The 20,991-nt window shown below is 34.5% G+C and overlaps 1 protein-coding gene across 8 annotated transcripts in view; it reads left to right on the plus strand.

Moving 5' to 3' along the window:
• SLC4A10 (solute carrier family 4 member 10) overlaps window positions 1–20,991 on the plus strand; it is a 365,731-nt gene that overhangs the window by 139,195 nt on the left and 205,545 nt on the right. For all 8 annotated transcript variants that reach the window (XM_054549397.2, XM_063712834.1, XM_024243567.3 and 5 more), the window contains one exon: window positions 17,047–17,128. Coding sequence is in view for 7 of the 8 variants with exons in the window: in XM_063712834.1 (XP_063568904.1) it covers window positions 17,047–17,128 (82 nt within the window). In the remaining variant the exon portion in view is untranslated. The remainder of the gene's footprint in view (window positions 1–17,046; window positions 17,129–20,991) is intronic.

A 20,991-nucleotide genomic window follows, 5' to 3' on the forward strand; every position in this document is an offset into this window, starting at 1 on the left:
GTATTAGCAACATGTAACTCATTTACTCTTCATAACCATAATATCCAAGTAAGTAACATAATCCCAATTTTGCACATAAGGAAATTGAGGCACAAAGAACTTGCTTAAAGTCACGTGGCTAAATAAGTAAGTGTCAGAACTGGATGTAAACCTCGGTGGTCTGGTTTCAGAGCCTTTCTTACTACCACTCTACTGCCTCTTATAAATCTAAGCTTAGTGCCAATTGACAGTATGAATTCAATACATGGGAACTTTTTGTAGCTACAATGCTAACTATAAATTAGTTTTAGCTGTTTCTATCATATGCTAAGTAGAGGAGATCAGGTTAATTACATGTATTTCCAATAAATGAAGTTCTTCTAAATAGAAAAAATTCCATCATCTCAATTACATACAAACTTAACAAAAAGAATAAATAATTTTTGGTCTTGTGAAGAGAATAAATAATGTAGGAAATTTAAGAAGTTATTAATCAAGAATCCTACGTATATTTTTACTCACCCTTTTTCTATTCCCTCATGTCCAATTTCAAATCTGATTTCATTTTTTCCACGTTATTTTTATTTCCTCTTCTATATGTTTTGAATTTTGAGACATTTTAAATATTTTATATTAAATAATACTGTATAATTAAGAAAGTTATTTTGCTTAAAATTGCAATGAAATATAGTGTCATTATTTTAGTAAATTACACGTATACTAATAGTTCTACTACTTCTTAAGTTATATGATAAAACATATCACTAATAAATAATCACTGAGGTTAAAGAACAATCCTGATTAGAGCTGTTACTTTGCTTTTTAAATTAATTACGTAAACACTACAGTTTTCATAACTTATACTCATACCTGAAATACAGTATTTTTTCCACTGCTTGTTTTCACTTATCATTGAAGTTCATCTCCTCATGTTTTATTTATCTCCCTCCTTATATAAAAAAAATCTTGAATTTTCCCAATTTATTGAATCCATAAGCCTTTCAAATATTATTTTATTATTTCCACTCTGCTTTGATTTGTTGGTTTTACTTGTATCGGGAAACTTCTTTCCATCTTCATTTTGAAATTATTGACTGTTCAAATCTAATTTACCTGTAAATCATTAAAATAACAAACACTTTTGGCTTATTTCAGTATAAATAATTCATATCATTGACTTTTGTATATGTAGGCCAACTCAGAACTGTCCTAATTAATGATAAGAAGGCTGAACACCGTGTAGTATTCTGATATTGTAGATTATTACAGACTTATAAAGAGCAACGTTTTATTAATGATGGAGAAGGTAGAACTTGCTAATTGCATTTAAAAATATATACATCTATCCTCATCCCCTTCTTACAATTGACACTTATGTCTCCTACAAGTCCATAGTATGTAACCTTTGTCAGGAATGGAGAAGGATACTGATATTTGGGAGCATTACAAATGATATGATCTTAGGTTGAAGCAAAGATAGATACTTGAATACAAACCAAAATATGACCCTTACTTTCATCTAGAAAACAACTTAATTTAAAATTTCAAGTATTTTACAAATAAAAAGGATCTAGCAATCATAAATTTGATTTTAAACTCATTTTATTTTATTTAGGTCCATCAATTTATTGGCTCAGCATTTCATCTTCTACCTTAGATATCCCTTCTGGGATCATTTTATTTCTTCTTGAAGCGTATACTTAGAAATTTCTTTAACAAGGGTGTCTTGGTTGGAAATTTTCTCAGTTTCTGTTTTATTAAGTATCTTTCCCCAGCTTTATTGACGTATAATTGACAAATAAAAACTGTGTATATTCAAGGTGTACAGTGATGATTTGATATACATTGTATAATGATTACCACAACCAAGTTAATCAATACTTCCATTAGCATACATAGTTATGTGTGTGTGTTGTGTGTGGTGCGAACACTTAAGATCTACTGTCTTAGCAAATTTCAAGTAAACAATACAATATTATTAACTGTAGTCATCATGCTCCACATTAGGTCCCCAAAACTTATTCATCTTACAACTGAAAGTTTGTACCTTTTGACCAATGTCTCCCCATTTCCGCATGCTCCTCAGTCCCTGGCAACCAACCTTCTACCCTCTGCTTATATGATTTTGACTTTTATTTAAGATTCCACATATAGGTGAGATCATATAGTACTTGTTTTTCTGTGTCTGGCTTATTTCTCTTAGCGTAATGTATATCTGTTGATTATTTTTATGTCATCTTTGGAAAAATGTTTACTCAGGTCCTATGCTCATTTTAAAATTAAGTTTTTTTAAAAAAAATTTTGCTATTGAGTTGTATTAGTTTCTTATATTTTTTGTATACTAACCCCTTACTCCTTTCCAGATACATGGTTTGCAAATATTTTTTCCCATCCTATAGGTTGCCTTTTCATTTTGCTGATTGTTTCCTTTGCTGTGCAGATCAAATGTCTTTCTTGAATGATAGCTTAGCTAGGCATATACTTCTAGAGTAACAAAAATTTTTCCTAGAGTAACAAAAAAATACAGATATTATTTTATTGTCTTGTTTCTTCTGTTTTGTTATTTTGTCATTTCTTTGTAGGTGGCTTTTTTCCTGGATGCTTTAAAAATGTCTCATTCTATTGTTTCAAATAATGTGTGTGGGCACGAATTTTCTTTCACTTTTCTTGTTATGATTCTTGAATCTGAGGATTCATGTCCTCTATCAATTCTGGAAAGTTCTTACATATTATTTTAAAATAGTACTCCTTCACTGTCCATTCTTACCTTATACAATTTCAGTTTCTCATGTTAACCTCCATCTCTTTAGTTATTTCTTTTGAATTTTTTATGTTTTTTTAATTCTGTGCTATGTTCTATGTAATTTCTTTAGATCTTTTTCCTGGTTCCCTTATTCTTATATCATGTTTCCAGTTAACTGTTTTGCCCATCCATGGAATTTGCAATTTTAAGAATTATATACAAATACATATATACATATAATTTCTCAAAGTTCTACTTTTTTACATCAGGATTTTCAATCCTGTCCCAGGGTTTGAGAGAAATTTTCTTTCCAGGCATTGAGATTTTAAGGATAACCAAATCACTAGCTTGGCAGTTTAGCAGGAAATCTGTCTTGCTCTGGGTCCTGCTCATGTCTTTCTCCCTTTTTCAAATAACTCAGCACTTGTTTTGATACTTATGACTAAACTATCACTTTTCCCCCTTGTCAGCCCAGCAAAGATTCATTTATCTTTTAAAAATCAGCTCAAGTGTCTCTTTCAATGGAGGCTTTACTGACATTATCTGAAAAAACTAACAATCTTTATGATTGAGTGTTGCTTATTGTATTTCCTTCATAATACCATTGTATTACTGCACTCATATCAAGTCTGTAATCTCTCTGAGGATGGAACCATGTCCTATCGGTTTTTGTGGCCCCAAAATACGTAAGAATATATCAATGGATAAGTGGATAAAGAGAATGTGGTATATATATAATATACATATGTATGTATCTATACACACACACCCCACACACACACCACATGCACACACGCAGAGTCACATTCCTGAGCCATATAAAAGAAGGAAATCCTGCAATATATAAATAATACAAAAAATAATAACAAACATTTATTGAAAACTACTACATGCCAGGCAAATTCATACATTTTACATGTGTTAATAAGTCACTCAAGACAGAGAGATTACATAAAATATACAAAGTCACATAGCTAGAAATTTATTAAAACAAGACTTGCATCTAGATGTTATGTGGCTACACATACAAACTCTTAGTCTCTATATAGCACTGGCTTTCTGATGCCTTCCAGAATGGGAGAATCGGCAGCAGAGAGTTAGGATATGCTAGAAAGAATGAGGACTTGGGCATCGAACTCAAGGAGTATGTGGCAGATGCTCAGGGAAGGACACAGCAGGACAAATAAATGAAGGCCTACAAGACAGATGGAGCCTTGTGATAAGGCATTTATGAGCAAGTTAACATGAAGAGAGTAAACATGGCATGAACAGGAATATCCTGTCCATGTTCCAATAAGGAAATCTAGTGGCAGTTAATACCAGGTTCTGGGTAGAAAATTGGATTCATAGGTAGAATGGAGGCTCCAGAAGGACCCTCAAGAACAAGTCAGGAATCAAATCTAGAATTAAAAACAAGCAAACCAGTAGGCAAAAATGCAGGCTTTGCTACCCTTTAAAATACTTTTGACTAATTAAAACTTTTCTTAACTTCTCAGATACCTTTTATCCTTTAACTAGTAGATGTTAGGCCCACTAGGAGAGATAGTATTCCTTAGGTCACAGCAACAGTCAGAAGTATAACACTATATGTTGTGATGAACTTAATCCTGAACCAAAAGGAGCTCCAGCATTGGAGGACTTTCACCTCTGAAACTTTGAACCCTGAACCTGACCCTGGGCTATTTCATTTCGACAGACCAGACCCTCCCTGACCTAACTGTGTGGTCCCTCAACTGGTCTTTCCATTTTGGATTGGTGGAGTTTTCGAAGTAAATGAAACACTATTCCTACATTAGAGGATTTTACCCTCCAATTCTTATTCTCAGTTCTATTTTTTCTTGTATGTATAAAGATGAAACAACACATTTGCTTTGTGTAAATAAATGAAACCTAATTTGGTTGGTTGGTATGCCAACACCCCAATTAGATACTTCAGAAAGGAACTTAAATGCTTCTTTAATAAAAATACGTAAGGAAAGAGAGAGTGATTTATTGGACTAACTTAGAAGAAATATATTTTATACGATTTACTTAATGCAGTAGATGAAACAGATTTATCTTGTATTATCATGAGATGGTATAGTCTATGTCATAGAATAAATATGAGTTTAAAAACCTAATTTCAAAGTAATATTCCAATAAATTTTATGGCACTATAATATATGTGGTGAAATTAAAAGTTAGGCTTGACTTATGCTTAGATTTGAGTTCAGTTAGTATTTAAATTCTTGTAACGCAGCAATCTCTGAGCTGATACTCGTATATCTATTGCCCTATTTAAAGCAGTATGATACAATTAAACCTGAAGCAGTTGAGTCTTTTATATTTGTATTGCACTTTAACTTACATGGTAATGAACAAATGGAATGACTCTAGGGTAAATAATGGATGCGTATGTTGAATTTTAGCATTAAATCTAAATGCTAATTTTCAATTTTCTTAATTTTGTGATTTAACATAAAAGTAATAAGATGAATAAGAAAACTAAGAAGTTAAAATCTTGCATCCATTATTAATGAAACAGTAGAAAAACATTATTAAATCTGAATGTGAAAGTAATATGGTATGTGAGATGTTACAAGTTTGGAAAATTCATGTTTTAACATAGTGAAATGAGTAAAATCAACCTTTGTTTTCTATGAAGTATTTTAACGTTAATGAGAATTGAAAAGTTTGAAACCTTTGAAAATAAAAAACACTTAAAAAACTAGCTCTTAGGTCATGTTTATAAAATATATGTGTCCATATATTTTTACTGCTCCTTAAATTAATATTAGAAAATGGTTTATTTATATTAATGAAGATACCAACCCATAGATTGAGAGAGACCATACATTCCTTGAGTTATGAGAAAACTTCTTTGAAAGTGTTCCATACTTATATTTTATTAGTTATTCTTTTTCACTTCTTTTCTTCTTCTTCTTCTTCTTCTTCTTCTTCTTATTATTATACTTTAAGTTTCAGGGTACATGTGCACAATGTGCAGGTTAGTTACATATGTATACATGTGCCATGCTGGTCTGGTGTGCTGCACCCATTAACTCACCATTTAGCATTAGGTATATCTCCTAATGCTATCCCTCCCTCCCCCCCAACCCCACAACAGTCCCCAGAGTGTGATGTTCCCCTTCCTGTGTCCATGTGTTCTCATTGTTCAATTTCCATCTATGAGTGAGAACATGTGGTGTTTGGTTTTTTATCCTTGTGATAGTTTACTGAGAATGATGATTTCCAATTTCATCCATGTCCCTACAAAGGACATGAACTCATCATTTTTTATGGCTGCATAGTATCCCATGGTGTATATGTGCCACATTTTCTTAATCCAGTCTATCATTGTTGGACATTTGGGTTAGTTCCAAGTCTTTGCTATTGTGAATAGTGCCGCAATAAACATACGCGTGCGTGTGTCTTTATAGAAACATGATTTATAGTCCTTTGGGTATATACCCAGTAACGGGATGGCTGGGTCAAATGGTATTTCTAGTTCTAGATCCCTGAGGAATCGCCACACTGACTTCCACAATGGTTGGACTAGTTTACAGTCCCACTAACAGTGTAAAAGTGTTCCTATTTCTCCACATCCTCTCCAGCACCTGTTGTTTCCTGACTTTTTAATGATTGCCATTCTAACTGGTGTGAGATGGTATCTCATTGTGGTTTTGATTTGCATTTCTCTGATGGCCAGTGATGGTGAGCATTTTTTCATGTGTCTTTTGGCTGCATAATTGTCTTCTTTTGAGAAGTGTCTGTTCACATCCTTTGCCCACTTTATGATGGGGTTGTTTGTTTTTTTCTTGTAAATTTGTTTGAGTTCATTGTAGATTCTGGATATTAGGCCTTTGTCAGATGAGTAGCTTGCGAAGATTTTCTCATCCAGAAGTTTATTCTTATACCCTCTTTTTTATTTTGAGCAGAAATTAAACTTTTTTGAATTAATCATGCTGTTGAGCAATTTTTTATGATCCAGAGTTTCTTCCCTACCATTTTCTACTCTACCCTTTATTCAGCAGTATTTTTTTTGAAAGATGTTTCTTACTCAAAGTCATGTATGTAGGTTGCCATCTTAATTACATGTCCATTTTCACACAATTTGAAGCCATGGAGTTTTAGTCATTAAAATAAACATGACACATGTGTATATGTCAGAGTCACAGCAAGAAACATGGTCACTCAAAAGGGGTGATAAAGAAAGTTTAATGAAAGGACTATTTATAAAGGTGTGGGCATATAAGAAATAAAAAATACATATAAAGATGTGGGCAGGATAAAGGGAAATCAACTAGGGTTCATGAAATCTTGGAGACCTGCAACAACAGGAATCTAGTACTATCCCTAGGCCTAAAGGAATGAGGTGTGGGAGCAGTTAATAAAAATTGGCAAGAGCTATAGCCATAAAGGAGTCATAGGACAAGAGCTTTGGTCTATGAGAGAGGAATGCAGCCATTGCCATACTATGGCCTAACAGGGGATATGCCTCTCTTCTCCCACGGTCCAACCCTCTGACATGGTCTCTCCATGGCTGAACTTAACCAGAAGGTAGAAAGCAAGGAATCTGGTGATGTAGTTTATAAAGAAAGAGCATGAGGAAAAGAGTGCTAAGCAGGTTTATAAGGGTTAATGGAGAATATCTAGTACATCATACTGTCCTAATAGCTAATAAAAAGGCAGAAATGGTGGTTGCTTTTTAAAAATGATATGATAAATAAAGCAGGGAGATACAACCTTATGAAGGAGAATTTGGACCATCTGGCAGAATGGCAGATTCATCTAATCTTTGACATGGCAATCCCACTTCTAGGAATCTATCTCAAAAAATAAACTGGCAAAAATATAAAGTGATATATGTACAAGGTTATCCATTGCCAATAATTGTAATAGTAAAAGAGTGGTGGCTATTCAAATGCCTGTCAATAGGAGACTGGTTGACTGAATTATGGTGCATCCATACCGTGGAGTATTATACAGCTATAAAATGAATAAGAAGGATCTCTACATACTGTAAAATAATTTCCAGGATATATTGTTAAGCAAGAAAAGCAAGACACAAGAAAGTGTTTCTAGCATGCTATCTTTTTTTAAAGAAAGGAGAATATATTAACATATAAATATAATTGCTGAGATTATCAAGTGGTAATAGTGGAAGGCTAAATAAAAAATCAATGAAAATGGAGATTTATAGGGAGAGGAAAGGAACAGAGTAGAATGACAGGGTTAGAAGTAGTTGAAGAAAGAATTCAGAATTGAAAATAAACTACTTTGTCCTCTATTTATTCTAGAATGCAAAAAGAATTACTAAAAGGCTTACAAAATGGATATAAAATATTTGAATTTTATAGCTCATGGCGTTATTGTTAGTTATATTTTGTAAAACTGGGAAAAACATATTTTGTTCAGACAGTGGACAAGAGTTATAGTAAATCAGCATAATGTATTTTTTTAACATATTCATAAAGAGATTAATGATATTCACAAACAATTCCAGAAGAAATTGTTGATATTTTTATGTGAACATTGTAACAATGAAATGCGGTGGCCCATATTAGCTGCTATTCCGTGAGGAAATGCACTGGTTCAGATGTGGAAGTTGAGCTAGAAACCTTTTTTTGCTATTGCTCTCTAATATTTGCTTAGTAAAATGTAACAATAAAAAAATTCTTCCGTTCCTAAACTTAGCACAACTGACACTTCTAAAATGGGAAAATATTAACTTGAAAAGTAATGAATTATAGTTTGTTCATTTGATTAGAAGCCTATGTAAGTGGACTTAAGGTGTGATTTCTGTTGGATTAGTTACTGTTACTCTGTTCCAGGGCAATAGTCTTTACCAATGCTTTTCAACTTGCAGGTGAAAACCTATTAAGTCTTGAAATAAATTTAATAGATAGTGATGAGTATTTTCAAATGAAGTAGAATACCATAGAGTAGAAAATATTGGGGTGCACTGTTAATAGTAAGTATTGGTTTGTGAAATTTTTGTTTTGTTTACACATATATAAGTATGTGACTATATTGAGATATAAAATGTATTTCTCACTATGGGTCATGCCCAAAAAGATTTTAAAACACTGTCCTATATTACTTACTGGAAACGATTATCTTATAAATGTTTATCCAATGGGGCCGGGTGTGGTGGCTCACGCCTGTAATCTTAGCACTTTGGGAAGCCAAGATAGGCGGATCACCTGAGGTCAGGAGTTCAAGACCAGGTTGGCCAACGTGGCGAAACCCTGTTTCTACTAAAAATGGAAAAATTAGCCGGGCATGGTGGCGCATGCCTCTAAGCCCAGTTACTCGGGACGCTGAGGCAGGAGAATTGGTTGAACCCAGGAACCCAGGAGGCAGAGGTTGCAGTGAGCTGAGATCATGCCAATGTACTCCAGCCTGAGTGACAGAGCAAGACTCAAAAAAAAAAAAAAAAAGTTTATCCTGATGGTATAGCAAGGGTAGATTGTATTAAGGGGCAATGCAATATGTTTATGTGTTTTCTTCCTTACACAGTGCTAAAATTTGCTCCTAAATGAGCAAATACATGTGGAAATTAGGATGCATTAATGTGTTTGATGTTCAATAAATCTAGAGAGTAACTCAGTACAAAATGAAATAAAAATTTATCTTACTATGTGTTTGGGGTAACCAAAAGGCTGGCACCTGGTGCTGTATGTCCCTCTGCATTCCCTTCATCATACCCCATGTTTACTTGCTCTTGGTAACAAGGAGGAAGGGAAATGCTCTATTAAAAAGTTTTGAATAATATTGATATGATCTTTCAAACTGTAACAAAAGTAGAGGACTTTTAGTACATGTATTAGTATTAATTTGTATCTTGGGATTTTTTTTTTTTTTTTTTGCCTAAAAGAGTATACATTTTATTTTTCTGTGAAGCATCCAGTGAGTATTTAAAAGGCATACTGTATATGAAGCTTCAAAATGAGACACTTACATTGAATTACATTCATATTCTAGCTTCTCTTATTTTTCTTTCAAATAAACGTTACAATTCAGTCATTTTTACTTGCAACTTGTACAGGAATTAAATAATCAACTATTTCTTATTTAGATTCTACTTCTACTTCTGCTGTAAAATTTCACTCTCAGTATCTTTCCAACTATTTAATGGAATTGTGTTTTGGTTGAGGATAGCATAGGTGCCTTATATAAATAAAGAGAAAAATTATTTTTATAAATTAAAAATTGTTTCAGGTTCTTGAAATAAAAATTAAATGTTTCACTGCTTAGGGGAAAACATCTTCTGGCCTTTTACACAAAACTTTCCATTTTGCAGTTGTTTTTAAGAGACTGCCATTGTAAGACACAGTGGAATAGTGCTTGTTTTGACCTTTGAACATGGATACATGACTTAGCTTTTGGCATTCTGCCTAATAACACCTCAGAGGGCAGAGATTCATCCTAATGTGACATATATTTGACTATGTCTTGGAAAAATAATAAATTTGCTTTGTAAATATATCAATAACAGAGTCTTAATAGGCTTCAACTTGTATTTGTCTGGTTTAGGAAAATTATATATACCCCATTTTTAGTTTTTTTCTATTGCTTTTATTGCTCTAACCAAGTCATTTTATTTTATTTTATTTTATTATTATTATACTTTTAAGTTTTAGGGTACATGTGCACAATGTGCAGGTTGGTTACATATGTATACATGTGCCATGCTGGTGTGCTGCACCCATTAACTCGTCATTTAGCATTAGGTATATCTCCTAATGCTATCCCTTCCTCCTCCCCCAACTCCACAACAGTCCCCAGTGTGTGATGTTCCCCTTCCTGTGTCCATGTGTTCTCATTGTTCAATTCCCACCTATGAGTGAGAACATGCGGTGTTTGGTTTTTTGTCCTTGTGATAGTTTACTGAGAATGATGATTTCCAATTTCATCCATGTCCCTACAAAGGACATGAACTCATCATTTTTTATGGCTGCATAGTATCCTATGGCGTATATGTGCCACATTTTCTTAATCCAGTCTATCATTGTTGGACATTTGGGTTGGTTCCAAGTCTTTGCTGTTGTGAATAGTGTCGCAATAAACATACGTGTGCATGTGTCTTTATAGCAGCATGATTTATAGTCCTTTGGGTATATACCCAGTAACGGGATGGCTGGGTCAAATGGTATTTCTAGTTCTAGTCCCTGAGGAATCGCCACACTGACTTCCACAATGGCTGAACTAGTTTACAGTCCCACCAACAGTGTAAAAGTGTTCCTATTTCTCCACATCCTCTCCAGCATCTGTTGTTTCCTGACTTTTTAATGATTGCCATTCTAACTGATGTGAGATGGTATCTCATTGTGGTTTTGATTTGCATTTCTCTGATGGCCAGTGATGATGAGCATTTTTTCATGTGTTTTTTGGCTGCATAAATGTCTTCTTTTGAGAAGTGTCTGTTCATATCCTTTGCCCACTTTTTGATGGGGTTGTTTGTTTTTTTCTTGTAAATTTGTTTGAGTTCATTGTAGATTCTGGATATTAGCCCTTTGTCAGATGAGTAGATTGCAAAAATTTTCTCCCATTTTGTAGGTTGCGTGTTCACTCTGATGGTAGTTTCTTCTGCTGTGCAGAAGCTCTTTGGTTTAACTAGATCCCATTTGTCAATTTTGGCTTTTGTTACCATTGCTTTTGGTGTTTTAGACATGAAGTCTTTGTCCTTGCCTATGTCCTGAATGGTAATACCTAGGTTTTCTTCTAGGGTTTTTATGGTTTTAGGTCTAACATTTAAGTCTTTAATCCATCTTGAATTAATTTTTGTACAAGGTGTAAGGAAGGGATCCAGTTTCAGCTTTCTACATATGGCTAGCCAGTTTTCCCAGCACCATTTATTAAATGGGGAATCCTTTCCTGATTGCTTGTTTTTCTCAGGTTTGTCAAAGATCAGATAGTTGTAGGTATGTGGCATTATTTCTGAGGGCTCTGTTCTGTTCCATTGATCTACATCTCTGTTTTGGTACCAGTACCATGCTGTTTTGGTTACTGTAGCCTTGTAGTATAGTTTGAAGTCAGGTAGCGTGATGCCTCCAGCTTTGTTCTTTTGGCTTAGGATTGACTTGGCAATGCAGGCTCTTTTTTGGTTCCATATGAACTTTAAAGTAGTTTTTTCCAATTCTGAGAAGAAAGTCATTGGTAGCTTGATGGGGATGGCATTGAATCTATAAATTACCATGGGCAGTATGGCCATTGTCATGATATTGATTCTTCCTACCCGTGAGCATGGAATGTTCTTCCATTTGTTTGTATCCTCTTTTATTTCATTGAGCAGTGGTTTGTAGTTCTCCTTGAAGAGGTCCTTCACGTCCCTTGTAAGTTGGATTCATAGGTATTTTATTCTCTTTGAAGCAATTGTGAATGGGAGTTCACTCATGATTTGGCTCTCTGTTTGTCTGTTATTGGTGTATAAGAATGCTTATACGGAGGAACTGGTACCATTCCTTCTGAAACTATTCCAATCAATAGAAAAAGACGGAATCCTCCCTAACTCATTTTATGAGGCCAGCATCATCTTGATACCAAAGCCAGGCAGAGACACAACCAAAAAAGAGAATTTTAGACCAATATCCTTGATGAACATTGATGCAAAAATCCTCAATAAAATATTTTTTTAATTTATTATCCACCATTATCCACCATGATCAAGTGGGCTTCATCCCTGGGATACAAGGCTGGTTCAATATATGCAAATCAATAAATGTAATCCAGCATATAAACGGAACCAAAGACAAAAGCCACATGATTGTCTCAATAGATGCAGAAAAGGCCTTTGACAAAATTCAACAACGCTTCATGCTAAAAACTCTCAATAAATTAGGTATTGATGGGACATATCTCAAAATAATAAGAGCTATCTATGACAAACCCACAGCCAATATCATACTGAATGGGCAAAAACTGGAAGCATTTCCTTTGAAAACTGGCACAAGACAGGGATGCCCTCTCTCACCACTCCTATTCAACATAGTGTTTGAAATTCTGGCCAGGGAAATGAGGCGGGAGAAGGAAATAAAGGGTATTCAATTAGGAAAAGAGGAAGTCAAATTGTCTCTGTTTGCAGATGACATGATTGTATATCTAGAAAACCCCATTGTCTCAGCCCAAAATCTCCTTAAGCTGATAAGCAACTTCAGCAAAGTCTTAGGATACAAAATCAATGTACAAAAATCACAAGCATTCCTAACCAAGTCAAAAGCAAAGCAATGGCTTTGCCCAAAAGCAAAGCAATGGCTGTGAATCCTGTTTTATTTTCATTTAAAAAATTTTTTTTCCATTCATGCATTTCTTTAGCTCTGATTGCAAACACTTAGCCCTGATCTGTCTCAGCATATGTTGTCAGAAAGATACAAGACCACAGGCTAAAAAACATATCTTTCCACTATGTATTTTGCTATGTGTGATGCACAGGAGAGCTGACCTCCTTGGTTGAAATGTATCTATAATCCTTTACCTGAAAGTACTGATTTGTAAAACATGGAGGCAAAAATCTTTATCAAGGTTATGCTAAAGAATTAAGAAGCATATATATATATATATGTATATGTGTGTGTGTGTGTTTTGTTTATATATATGTGTGTATGTGCGTGTGTATATATATATATACATATTCAGGCTTTTTCACAGACATGAGCATTTTTAACTTTATTTGGTATAAAACATAATGTGTGTTAGTTGTTCTTATCCCTACTTCAGACACCTGACTATAACTTCTTGTGTTTTAACACTGCTATTTATGCTATCCTCGTAAGTAGTTAGGAAAACAGTTAACCATGTACCTCACACCTCATTTACCAGTTCAGTATCTAACTCCCTGAACTCCTTTCTAAGACAGTAGTAAACTAATCAGAAAAGCTAAGTGGAAACAGATTGTTAATGTCTAAGAATGGTGGAACTTGCTGTACTCTGCTCTTACGGAGGTTTTAATTGTTTTTAATGTGTTATCCAAAGGAAGCAGAAAATATTGTGATTTTTTTTCTTAGAATCCTTTGCCTTAGTCATCTGAAATTAAAACTGGTGGGAAGAGTTATCTGTTCTGATTATCCATATAAAGGCCCTGATAATGTCAACCAAAATATCATTCTTGAAAAGGATTTGGAATTTTTATTCTTCTCAATGTCTCAATTTCTTCATTTACTTGCTCTGTTACCACTGGAAGAAGATATCACCTCTCAGTTTGCCCCCCAAAACAGGGCCACCTAGTAGAAGGTTCCTCACCTACCATTTTCTTTGTTCAGAATATCTCTGAATATATAACAACCCTTCCAATCTTCCCCTAAACCTTAGAAAAAACGAGTCCCTATCTTTAATGCTAGTAGCTTAGTCTTTAGATCAGAGTCATATTCTTTCTTAGCACCTGGGCTAGGGGGAATTTTTATTTACTTCTTTCCTAGCATCTTAGTCTCTTCTATATTGACACCTTTCCTTTAGCCTTCAGATAGGCAAAGGTCTAACTGACTTGAAAAGAAAACAAATACTCTGATTTTGAAGACTCCCCAATTATAATCTATTTTTCTTTCAATTATTCATTCTTGAACTGAGGAAATAACCACAAGATGTGTTCAGAAACCTACTGGATCCACAGTGAGACAGATTTCAGCCAGAACTTCATTGACTACCTGACATCCATAAGTCCCTACTCTGGCTGGTGAGCCAGAGTGACATTTTCAGTCTGTTCGGAATAGTGTCAGTTCAGAGACAGTGTCCAGTTATTTCCCCCAAAGTCTGATTATTTCCTTTTCCCCAATGCACAGTCATCCTGGTGAAAGATGGTAGGTCTCTTTGGGGAAGGCTGTGAGAAAGACTACAAGTTTTTGGCAGTGTAGCAAGATCATTTCTCTAGTGGATCTGGTCTCTCCTTCATTCAAGGGGTTCTGGGTCTGTAAATTGGCTCAAGTACGGACATTGATAGAAAGACCGTGACTCTTCTTATGATTCAAGTTAGACTTGTTTACTGACGTAGAACCTGACCCTTTTTGCTTCTACAGATCATATAAGAATTTAGTAGACTTCCCATCTATTTCACTTCTAGTGACACCTTGATCAATTAACCAATACCATAGGTCTCGAATCAGACTATTCTGATTACTGTTTTTACTACTGTTTATATGGTAACCACACCCATCTTTAGTGATTATGTGCTGTCTTTTGGCCCCTGTCCTGCCTGGGATCTAATTATCCAATTCCATTTTAGGATTCCAGTTTGATGACAGCAGTTCCCTTGTAATTCCTGACCCACAGAGGAAAAAGAGCATAAAACTCTTCAAGGATGCTAGGGTTCCTATCACAAATTCGTTTCCCATAGTCATGGTGAAAGATGCGTCTTCTAGACTCTCCTGGTATGGGCGGGTAGGCCTTAAATTATAAATCTACTCTAACATTTCAGTTTTTCTAAGCCTTTATATACTTTCCTCTACAGTGTAACAAAGCAGTTCTGGAATTTCCACTTCATTTAGTATAGCCCATTTTTTGGTTCATGTTTTAGCCGACTAACCAAACTGTTAGAGCCCTTTCTAACCCCTTGAGCGACGACATTAAATCTAGAATCTCTACTTAGTGGGCCCGTATCAATAAAGTCAGCCTGAGCTAATGTTATATTCCTTGCATTATTACCTCAACACCCTTAATATCCATTCCCACATATGTTTCCTGTATTTCTGTCTGTATAAATTGGAAGCATCTTGCAGTTATTTGGAATGTAGCTCAACTCCTTGTGGGTCACATTTGGTACCTCACCTTTCAAGGCCCACTGGAACTTAAGTCTAGTCAAAGGTCTAAAAGCAAAGATATGCAGTGGGTGGTAAGCTAATGAGAATCAGCAGCGCTTTGCAAGGCAAGAACTATATCCTCTTTCCTCATTTCTTCATGATAGATCACCTCATTAGTTTTGCTTGACTAGATTTTGACTTTCGCATTTCCCTTATATGTTCCCCTCACAAGGTTACCAATGATCATGTAGTCCACGTTCAACAACATTGGAAAATAATTTTGCATCATTTTAAAAAATGTCTATATGTTGTTTGACATTATTGATTCTTCTTTCATTTCTCTTCTCCTTACTGTAATTCTTCATGTGTGCTATTTCTAAGATTCCTCCAAGATTGAGGCATTGAAATTTTTTTCCTCCCCCTCCCTCTGTTCTGTCCATGCTCTTAAATTAACAGTAATTTCTTTCTTTTCTGGATTCCCATGACTCTTGTATTCACTACTACGTATTATGGCACTCTGTCAAAAGATTTCTTCCTTAATGGAAGAAAGGCAGGTCCCCAATGTCTGATGCTCCAATGTAGTTGATGGATAGAAGAAAAAAATGTTTTTACATTTTAAATTTAATTTTTTAAAAAATTTCTTTTCAGCATTCTCTGGCTTTCAAAGAGGAAACAAAAACCTTTTTTCTACTAGTCATATACCGGAATAAACAGGAATAGATCTTGGAAGCGTCACTCACCTTTAGTCTATCTTTTTATTTCTCCTTTTGTGCTCAGTGTTCACTTTTAAGGTAATTTTTATAGAGGTGTACACAACCAGATAAAAGTTGGAAATATAATAGTTTACATTTTATTTCTTTCAGAACTTTGTATTTTGTCTATTCCTGCATTGTCAAAATGGATTATACTCAGCCCCCCTGCCCATTATTTTTTGAGTATCAAATTAGTGGCTGTATTATTTTGAGCATGTGTTTAGTACTCAGAAGACATAGTCTCTATCCACTCATTCTAAATTGGCAAAAATATAGAGAGACACTAGAAGGTTTAATGCACATGATCATAATTTACTGTTTAGTTTCAATAAAATGCATTATACTGAAGCAAAGTAATTAGAGTTGCCTTTTATCTAATAATTGCTACTAATTGCTTTCAAGAGATTAGATCCCCTAATCCCATTTTTAATGACAGTGGAATTATCTTACCCTGCCATAGCATTAGTGGTGTTAATACTAATGATTTTCATATTTTCCTTGCGTAGTTCAAAATGTCATCTTGTTAACAAGAATTCTTTATCAAGGATAAAAATACATGTTACTAAATTGATAGAATAACTATTTTTTTTGTTTTTCATCTCACTAACAAATGGTGCCAACTGGAATGTTTGACTGCCTCCAATGTTATAAAAAACCAGATGACATTTCTTCAAATATATGGTCAAATTTATTTTACTCTTCTTTTTAAGCCAACACTTAATAATCAAATAGACTACTCATGAACAACTAGATTTAAATGACTGAATTAAACCTTGAAATATTAGATTATATCAAGGTTTGTTTTTTGAAATTAAGATAATGTGTGTGTTATCATTTAATCTTCCTTATCCTCATTTAACAGAGAAATGATGAAGAAGCAGTTGTGGATAGAGGTGGAACTCGTTCTATTCTCAAAACACACTTTGAGAAAGAAGATTTAGAAGGTAAGACCATTTTTCTTGGGATAGCTATTGGTGTGCTTTCCAAAAGTATTTCACAGATAAATGTAGTTTGTCACATTGTGAAGAATTGCAAAAGTTGGTGTCAGAGTAATGGTAGCTTACTGGGGAGGCGTACATCTGATTGTTCTGGTACAGTTTGGAATGTCAATAGGCAGACCTGAAATAAATGAGAAGCATCAGTTCATCCAACAGACATTTATTGAACCTCTACTATATTCCAACAGACATTTATTGAACCTCTACTATATTCCAAGCACTGTACTGTGTGTCAATCTTTCAATAATCCTTGCTTTATGTAATTACAATGGAGACATGATGACAGATCAGCATATCAAGTGCGTGTGAGAGGTGAATGTAGGACAGGAGGGGGAGGGGCATCTAACTCAGCCTATGTTGTCAGAGTAGGCTGTCACTGGAAGAGAGGTAAGGACAATTGGAATTCTCATTTTACTCATATATATATATGAGTAAATATATATATATATAAAGGAGATATATATATATAAAGGATATATATATATATATATATATATATATATATATATAAAGGAGAGAGGTATAGTCACCATTTTTGTGTGTTCTCTTTAATAGGAAGAAGGATGCCTAATTCACCGGGGAGGTAGTATGGCCCAGGGGTTAACTGTATGGGTTCTGAAACCAGACTGCAGTGGATTCAAATACCAGTGCTGCCCCTTATTTGTCATAGGAACTTCAGCCAGTTAGTTACCTTTTCTGAACCTCAGGGTCCTGAACTGTTAAAGCAAGGATAATAATGGAAGATATTTCATAGTTTTTCTATGAGAATTAAGGGAAAATTACTTAGAGTAGTACCTGGCAAAAGAGTTGTGTAAATATTGTCAATTATTGTTATACCAACATTTAATGTACCTACAGGATTAGCTAATTGTTACTAGTGAGAAATTGTTACTAATGAGATACAAGGTATAGTATTTGTCATCTTTTGATTGAAAAGTAAAAGCAAGGTGATCTTAAGTACAAGTCATCAGACAGAGCTCCCAATAAACCATTGAGTTGAGAGGTAAGGGTTTTTTCATTTTAAGCCTTGTAATGTAACCATTTATAGTACAATTAAATTAATTGCTCTTGGATCTTATCTTTAGTCACAACACTGACATAACAGGAGAATTACTATAATATTTAGAAACAACTCTCAACAAGTATACCAACTCTTTGCCTGACATTTTGCTTGTTGCACAAACATACTCAGATCTAAGAAGGTTATGCTTACTGGGTGGGCCTATTGATTTGCTATGCTATCCACATTCATTACATAAATTTAAGGGAGCAAAACCTTGAAAAATCTAGACTGGTAATGGATAACATAAAAATAATTTATCTTTGAGTTTGAAATGCCATTACATTTTTTTAAACAACATATTTACCTTCCTATTTGTGTCATGCTATGACAAGCTATCCCTATATTTACTAAACACACACCAAGAAAACTAACAAAGCAAGATGGTAGCCTAGAAATATACTCAATTCCAAGAAAAAATCATCTTGAGTTTAAAGATGGTGAATGGTCCTTTTTATTGGAAAACACTTAATGAAAAATAGCATTTACTAAGATCATTTTAATTGTTATACCTACATATATTACATATGCTTTGCTTTGCATAGCTAAGAAATATAGACAACAGTGTGCAATGCTTACTAAAAGAGATTTCTGATTGGTAGAGCACAATTGGATTAGCCAGATTTTGTTCTATTTACTGATTTCAATTATGGGTAATTGAATCCAATAAGCTAATAACTGTGATTAAGTCATTGGTGATTAAAATTAACGATAGAATGCAAATTAACATTGAATTTTGCAATTTTGAAGGAAAACAGGAAAAAAAATTTGATTTATATTGACGTTCTAATATTTGTGTTACACACAGCCCATACTAGTAAACAATCTAGCATTTGAAGATGCTATGGAGGGTTCTGTTGTGAGGCACACAAAAATTTAATAGATCTATTAGTTGTTCTGGATCCATTAGCCAGAGTCAGGAAATAGTGAAAGAGTGAAGTGATGGGTATTGTATTTCAGCAAGAATCAGCTGGCAGCTGAATATCACATGAGTAAGTGGGAGAGCACCAAGGAGAAAGGTAGCATTATTGAGATAATGGCAATGGTAATTCATCTTCTGTTTGGTGTTACTGTAATAGAATACCACAGACTGGATAATTTATAAAGAAAAGAAATTGATATCTAACAGTTCCAGAGACTGGGAAGTCCAAGATTGGGAGGTCCATATCTGGTGAGGACCTTTGTGCTGTACCATTCCCATGGTGGAGGGTGGAAGGATGAGAGCAGGCAGAGAGATTGAACTCACAGTCTCAAGCCTTTTGATAATCCACATTAATCCATCCATTCCTGAGAGAGGAGCTCTCATGACCTAAATACTTCCCATTAGGCCCCACCTCACAAATTGTTGCACCAGGGATTAAATTTCCAACACATGCCTTTTGGGGACACATTCAAACTGTAGTATCCTCCTTTTTTGCAATTTAAAGGAAAAGAACAAAACTCCACTTTTAAAGAGCTTCTTTATTAAGGCAGTTAATACACAATAAATATTTTAAATAAAATGGAGTTGGGAATTGCTATTATAGATACACACATTTAAAAAAATGAACTCTTAAAATTTTACATTTGAAAATGAGTGTTTCTCAGGAGTTACATGTATATATTTATTTAATAAAATTACTGGTGTAATGTAACATCCTGAGTACAGGTTGTAGAAATGCCAGATGTTTAAAAATATGTGTAAAGTCTCAGGTGCAATATATTTAATGGGAAATGATCCCCTTCTCAATAACAACAGGTTGGTATATTAGTTAATTTCTTCATATGTGTATTATACATTCTGCTAAATGATATATCAAATGTATAATTTTCTCTCTCTAAATCTGTTTATTTTACGTATATCTTGTACAATTTTATGTCTTTTCCTCCTATTAAAATAGAAAGAAAACTATCTTACTAGATTCTTCTATTAACCTCCTATTTTTGTAAATCATGCAGTCAGTACTTTCTTTCAATCTATCTCAGTGGTGTCTCTACTCATCTCCTCTCCCTTCCATTCCCACTGCCACTGCTCTACTTCCCTCTCTCTCCTATGTACTGTGGACTGAGTCTTTCCCATTATACAGCCTCCTTAATTCTGCCAGAGTGTTCTTTCTAAGCCTACTTCTGTTTCCTGCAATAAAAACCTTGAAGGGTATTGAATCTCTGTAATTAGACAACTTCAGGATTCTGAGTAGAGCAAAAATTCTTGAGGTTAAGCAATTTCTGTTTCTGGCCTCCCACATCAATGTTAGATGAATACTATCTAAGTATAAGATTATAAAATGGGAAATTCATTAATACCCTTAAAATTCCTTCTTCTACTTTCCCTTTGACACATGTCAGATAAAACGTAAGATGCCCAGATAAATTTGAATTTCAGGTAAATAATAAACAACTTTTTAGTATAGGTACATCCCGTGCAATATTTTTATTTATTATTTTTTATTTGCTAAATCTGGAAACCTTAGTAGTGGATGTTACAGTGAACCACCAATATTCCCCTTTAAGGGCTGAGGTATTTATTTCCTCAGTTGCCAGAGGCATTGCCTGCTTGATGGCTTATACCTGCGTTCCTCCCCAAGAATTACCTTCAGATGAAAGGAGCTGCCTCTTGCCTATGGGAGCTGCCTCCCCTGTGGTTTACTGAATGAGTACAACTCAATGAGTACATACCCTGTAGTCAATGAAGGCTTACAAAAGCCTGGCCCCCTTGCCTCAATATGAGACAACTCTGAAGGGCTGTCCCAGCATCAGAGTTCCATGTGGA

This window comes from Pongo abelii, chromosome 11 (assembly GCF_028885655.2).
Source record: "Pongo abelii isolate AG06213 chromosome 11, NHGRI_mPonAbe1-v2.0_pri, whole genome shotgun sequence".
Lineage (NCBI taxonomy): Eukaryota > Metazoa > Chordata > Mammalia > Primates > Hominidae > Pongo > Pongo abelii.